This window comes from Quercus suber, unplaced genomic scaffold (genome assembly GCF_002906115.3).
Source record: "Quercus suber isolate HL8 unplaced genomic scaffold, Cork oak 2.0 scaffold_328, whole genome shotgun sequence".
Taxonomy (NCBI): domain Eukaryota; kingdom Viridiplantae; phylum Streptophyta; class Magnoliopsida; order Fagales; family Fagaceae; genus Quercus; species Quercus suber.
In genome coordinates this window covers 386,856-392,068 of record NW_027069781.1, presented here as the reverse complement: position 1 = coordinate 392,068, position 5,213 = coordinate 386,856, and the positions used below count along the sequence as shown (strand labels likewise).

Below are 5,213 nucleotides of genomic sequence, written 5' to 3'. Positions count from 1 at the left end.
ATCCAACCTATATTTTAAACTTATAAAGAAAAGTGAGTATCTACAAAAACTTATAAGTAATATAATTGTAAATTGAAACTTTACAAACCCTAGATCTCTGTAAGGTTGAATTTAATCAACCATTTTGTTGGCTTTATTCCCTGCCAATTTGCTTGTATTTCAGCACTTAAAAACCCTGTATTTAGGTGGGATTCATGTAAGGGTAGTGAGTGAGAGAGTGTAAAGAAATGCTCAAGAAAGTGCAAGAAAGTAGGGCTTTGCGGCTAGGACTCACAGGTGACTTACGACTGGCAAGCCGCCAAATTTAGCACACGGGTGAAGCGTGCGATAAGGTGAACAGTCTCGCCAGCTAGAGAACTACAGGACAAAAGGTCCAACCTGGCCGTTCTATTAGCTCGCGGCTTGAACTCGCGACTCAGCCAAGTCACGAGGCCAAGCCGCCAACCAGCTCTATTTTGAAAAACCTGACGTTTCACATTCTATCTCACCCTAGTATAAATACCCCTCATTCCCACGAAATGTAGAGAGCTTCTAGAGAGAATTTTGAGAGAGAAAAACAAGATTGCCTTATCCACAATCTTCACCTAAAAGACTCTTCAAATTCCTCTACTCTTTTTCTCTCCATTGATACATCCTTGAGAGGTTCTTGACCAAATCCTTTTCTCACCATACCTACGTCTGTGAGAAGGTTTTTTTGGTGCTAAGGGGAGCATTTTGGAAGGGACCAATGATTATTGGTTGATGCTATGGTTTATAGCGAAATCCGGTAAACTAGAGAAGAAAAAGATTCGGCACAACCTCGTTGGAGCAAGAAGCTTAGAGGGCTTAGGTACCTGGGTAAATTAGGCTTGAAAGGTCTATTGCTATTCATGTATCCCAACTACATTTTCTAGTGGATTATTGACTGCTTGGAGGGTAGCAGAGAGGTTTTACGCCGAGGGCTTCGGTTTCCTCTTCGATAACACATCGTGTGTTGTCCTTGTGTTTGCATCTCTCTTCCGTTATCTTTACCATTTAATTACTGCTGTGATTGTGATTATTTATGGTTTAGATTGTTTATCAATTCTGTTATAAGCTTGTTATCATTTTTCGCACATACATTATTTGATATAAAGCTTGAATTGGTAATTTGTTGTTTGGGGGTCTAAACGTTCATAGTGTTTTCAACGCTATTTGAACTTTCAATTAGTATTAGAGCAGGTGCACTTGTTGTGGTTTAAACACCTAAGTGCGATCCTAGACCCCTTTGGTTATGGATGTTTCTATGGAAAAGGCCATGCTGAATTGTGATTTAAATGTTTGTGAAAATGACTCTATAAGTATGTTTGAAGGGTGTACTAACAATGAAATCTTAGAGTTGTTAAAAACTAAGAAACATGCGAGGATGTTTGTTCACATGCTGAAATATTTCGAAAATAAGAATCACATCTTACACAATAGTCTATGTGAGTCTAATTCTTTGATTAAGAAGTACAAAAGAAGAAATAGAATATTGTGTGAAAAGGTTGATGATCTGAAAAAGAAGATTCAATCTAACAGATGCATGGATAATGAAAATAAATTTCTGTTTGATGGTCAAGAATGCTTGTCTCATGCTTGTCTATTTGTGCACACCTCATTGAAGGTTTTTAACTCATGCTTATGTATCTTGATAGTGGTTGTTCTCGTCACATGATAGGAGATAAATCACCATTTAAGACTCTCAAAGAGAAAGTTGGTGACTATGTGACATTTGGTGATGGGAGTCATGCTCAAGTTCTTGGCAAAGGGACTGTTGAAATACTGGGATTACCTTTATTAAAAGATGTGTTATATATCAAAGGTTGAAGGCAAATCTCTTAAGCATCACTCAAATATGTGATGAGGATTTTCTTGTCCAATTCTCAAAAAAGGGTGCTTAATCATTAACAAAAAAGGGATTCAAGTCTTGGAAGGAAATAAGACTACCGATAATTGCTATGGAGTAGTTCCTACAGCACCTATTTCATGTAGAAGTGCTCATGTTGACATGCTGGAACTTTGGCATCACAGATTTGGGCATACAAATTTCAAACAAGTTGCTAAGTTTCTAAACTCGAAGCAGTTGAGGGACTTCCAAAGTTTGGAAAGGTGGAGAAAACTATTTGTGGAGCATGCCAAATGGGAAAACAAACAAAGGCAAGTCATTACAAGGTGAATGTGATTGCTACCTCATGGTGTTTAGAGCTTCTCTATGTTGATCTAATGGGACCTACAAGAACGGAAAGTCTAGGAGGAAAAAGTTACATTATGGTCATTGTTGATGATTTCTCTAGATACACTTGGGTTGAATTTCTTAGAGAAAAATCAGAATCATGTGAAAAATTGAAAATTCTCTGCAAGAGGTTACAAAACGAGAAAGAAGTTCCCATTGTCAAGATAAGGAGTGATCAATGCAAGGAGTTTGAGAATGCAAGATTTGAGTTGTTTTGTGAAAAGAACGGAATCAAAAGGGAATTTTCAGCTCCCAAAACTCCTCAGCAAAATGGAGTGGTTGAAAGGAAGAATTGAGTGATTCAAGAAATGGCTAGAGTGATGCTACTCAACAAGCAAATTCCTCAAAAATTTTGGGGAGAAGCCGTGAACACTTCATGCCACATTGGTAATAGAATATTCTTCCAAGTGAGAACAAAGAAGACCGCCTATGAGATTTGGAATGGAAAGAAGCGAAAAGTAAAGTACTTCCAAGTGTTTGGAAGCAAGTGCTACATTCTAAATGATCGGGAGAACCTTAGGAAATTTGATGCTAAAAGTGATGAAAGTATTTTTCTTAGGTATTCTACTACTAGCCGAGCATATAGGGTCTTCAATAAGAGAACTAAGATGGTAATGGAGTCCATCAACGTGAAAATTGATGATGCCATAACTAAGGTAGAAATTGTTGACAATGGGGAAGGACAACACACTAAAGAACCCATTGTTGAGGCCAAAGCTCTTGATATAGAAGCCAAAAGAACTACACCAGAAAAGGAATCAACTCCCTTGAACACAAGAATGGAAACAAAATCAATGTCTAGAACATCAAGCCCTCTTGCTCCTCCAGAAGTTCATCCTCCCATCTCCCGGAATGATGAAGTCTCCACATCAAAGAAGCCATCATCAAGAGTGATCAAGAACCATCCTATTAGCAACATCATTGGATCGTTAGATGAAGGTCTTCATCTTAGAAAAGGGAACATACTCCTAGCAAATCATGTAACATATCATTGTTACCTTGCCCAATTTGAGCCAAAAAGGGTAGAAGAAGCTCTCTAGGATGAAAATTTGGTAGAATCAATGCATGAAGAGCCGAATCAATTTGTGAGAAATAATGTATGGGAACTTGCTCCTAGGCCTGAAAATGTTCATGTCATAGGCACTAAATGGATATTCAAAAACAAGACATATGAAGATGGAGAGATAATCAAGAATAAATCTCAATTGGTGGCACAAGGAAACACTCAAGTAGAAGGAGTAGATTTTGATGAATCCTTCACTCCTATGGCAAGACTTGAGTCTATTCGAATTCTTATGTCCATCGCATGCACCATGAACTTTAAACTCTACCAAATGGATGTAAAATGTGTGTTTCTAAATGGATATCTAAATGAAGAAGTGTTTGTTGAACAACCCAAGGGCTTTGAGGATCCTCACTTTCCTAAACATGTGTTGAGATTGAAGAAAGCCCTTTATGGCTTAAAACAAGCCCCTAGAGTTTGGTATGATCGGCTTACCCATTATCTCTTGGAAAGAGGATTCAAAAGAGGTTATGCTGATCGAACTTTGTTTGTTAAGAATGATGAAGATTACCTTCTAGTGGCTCAAGTATATGTTGATGACATTGTATTTGGAGCTACAATCAATGATCGGGCTATAGAATTTTCTAAGGAGATGAAGCAAGAATTTGAGATGAGTATAGTGGGGGAGATTACATTTTTCTTGGGCCTTTAAGTCAAACAAAAGAAGGAAGGCATATTTGTTTCACAAGAAAAGTATGCTAGAAATATTGTCAAGAAGTTTGGACTAGACTCCAAAAAGCATACCTCCACTCCCATGAGTAAGACCACAAAGCTGAATGTTGATTCTTCTGGGGTGGAAGTGAGTCCAACCTTGTATAGGAGCATTATTGGGAGTTTACTCTATCTTACTGCAAGTAGACCAGATATTGCATTTAGTGTTGGTGTTTGTGCTAGATATCAAGCTGCTCCAAAGCAATCTCACCTAACTGTAGTAAAGAGAATTATATGGTATATCAATGGTACTCCAGATTATAGATTGTGGTATTCCAAGGATTCAAATGCTTGTCTTGCTGGTTATTCCGATGCAGACTGGGCTGGTAGTGTGGATGATCGAAAGAGTACGTCAGGAGGTTGCTTCTACCTTGGTAACAATCTTGTCTCTTGGATGAGCAAGAAACAAAATTTCGTGTCTCTCTCTATAGCTGAAGCTGGATACATAGCCGCTGGAAGTTGCTGCACACAACTCCTTTGGATGAAGAATCTTCTTCATGATTACGGGATTCCTCAAGATACAATGTGTGTCTTCTGTGATAACACCAATGCCATAAATGTCTCTAAGAATCCTGTTCATCATTCTAAGTCAAAACACATAGAGATACATTACCATTTCATTAGGGACTTGGTGGAAGAAAAAGTTGTATGTCTTGAATTCATACACACAGACAATCAAAAGGCAGACATCTTCACCAAACCTCTCGATGGTCCACGGTTTGAATCTCTCCGTAAGACCATTGGTGTTGGTACAATTCCTTGAATCTCATGTGTGTTGTGTGTTTTACCTCTGTCTACTGTATCATCTTGGTTGCAAGGCACACACTACTTTGTTGGTTCATTGCATAGCATTTTTTTTTTTTGTTTGTTGTTGTTTTAAAATGTTTTTACATTTTTTTTCAAACTTTTCTTGCTTTTATTTCAAAATCCAAAAACGCATAAAAAGTAGAAAATCCAAAAAGTTTGATCGACTTTATTGAGTTTTGTCTCAAAGCATGTTTTGCCTTGTACCTTTGTGCATCTACGAGCATAGCTTGTCTCATATGCACTTCTATCATTATGGGAGAAATCTTGACTTCTATGTGATTGTTGTAAATAGATTTTCAATCTTGTCATGAATAATTAGTGAATGATTTTGTTGATCTTGAAACATGCATAGACATGTGCCTATATATCTTCCCACTCTTTATTTTGTTGTTTTTTCTT

The 5,213-nt window shown here is 37.6% G+C and overlaps 1 protein-coding gene across 1 annotated transcript; it reads left to right on the top strand.

Moving 5' to 3' along the window:
* The first annotated feature begins 4,050 nt into the window (after positions 1–4,050).
* Positions 4,051–4,770, top strand: LOC136071587 (secreted RxLR effector protein 161-like). The gene has a single exon (XM_065783089.1). It carries the CDS (start codon positions 4,051–4,053, stop codon positions 4,768–4,770), a length of 720 nt encoding a protein of 239 aa, XP_065639161.1.
* Positions 4,771–5,213: the final 443 nt, after the last annotated feature.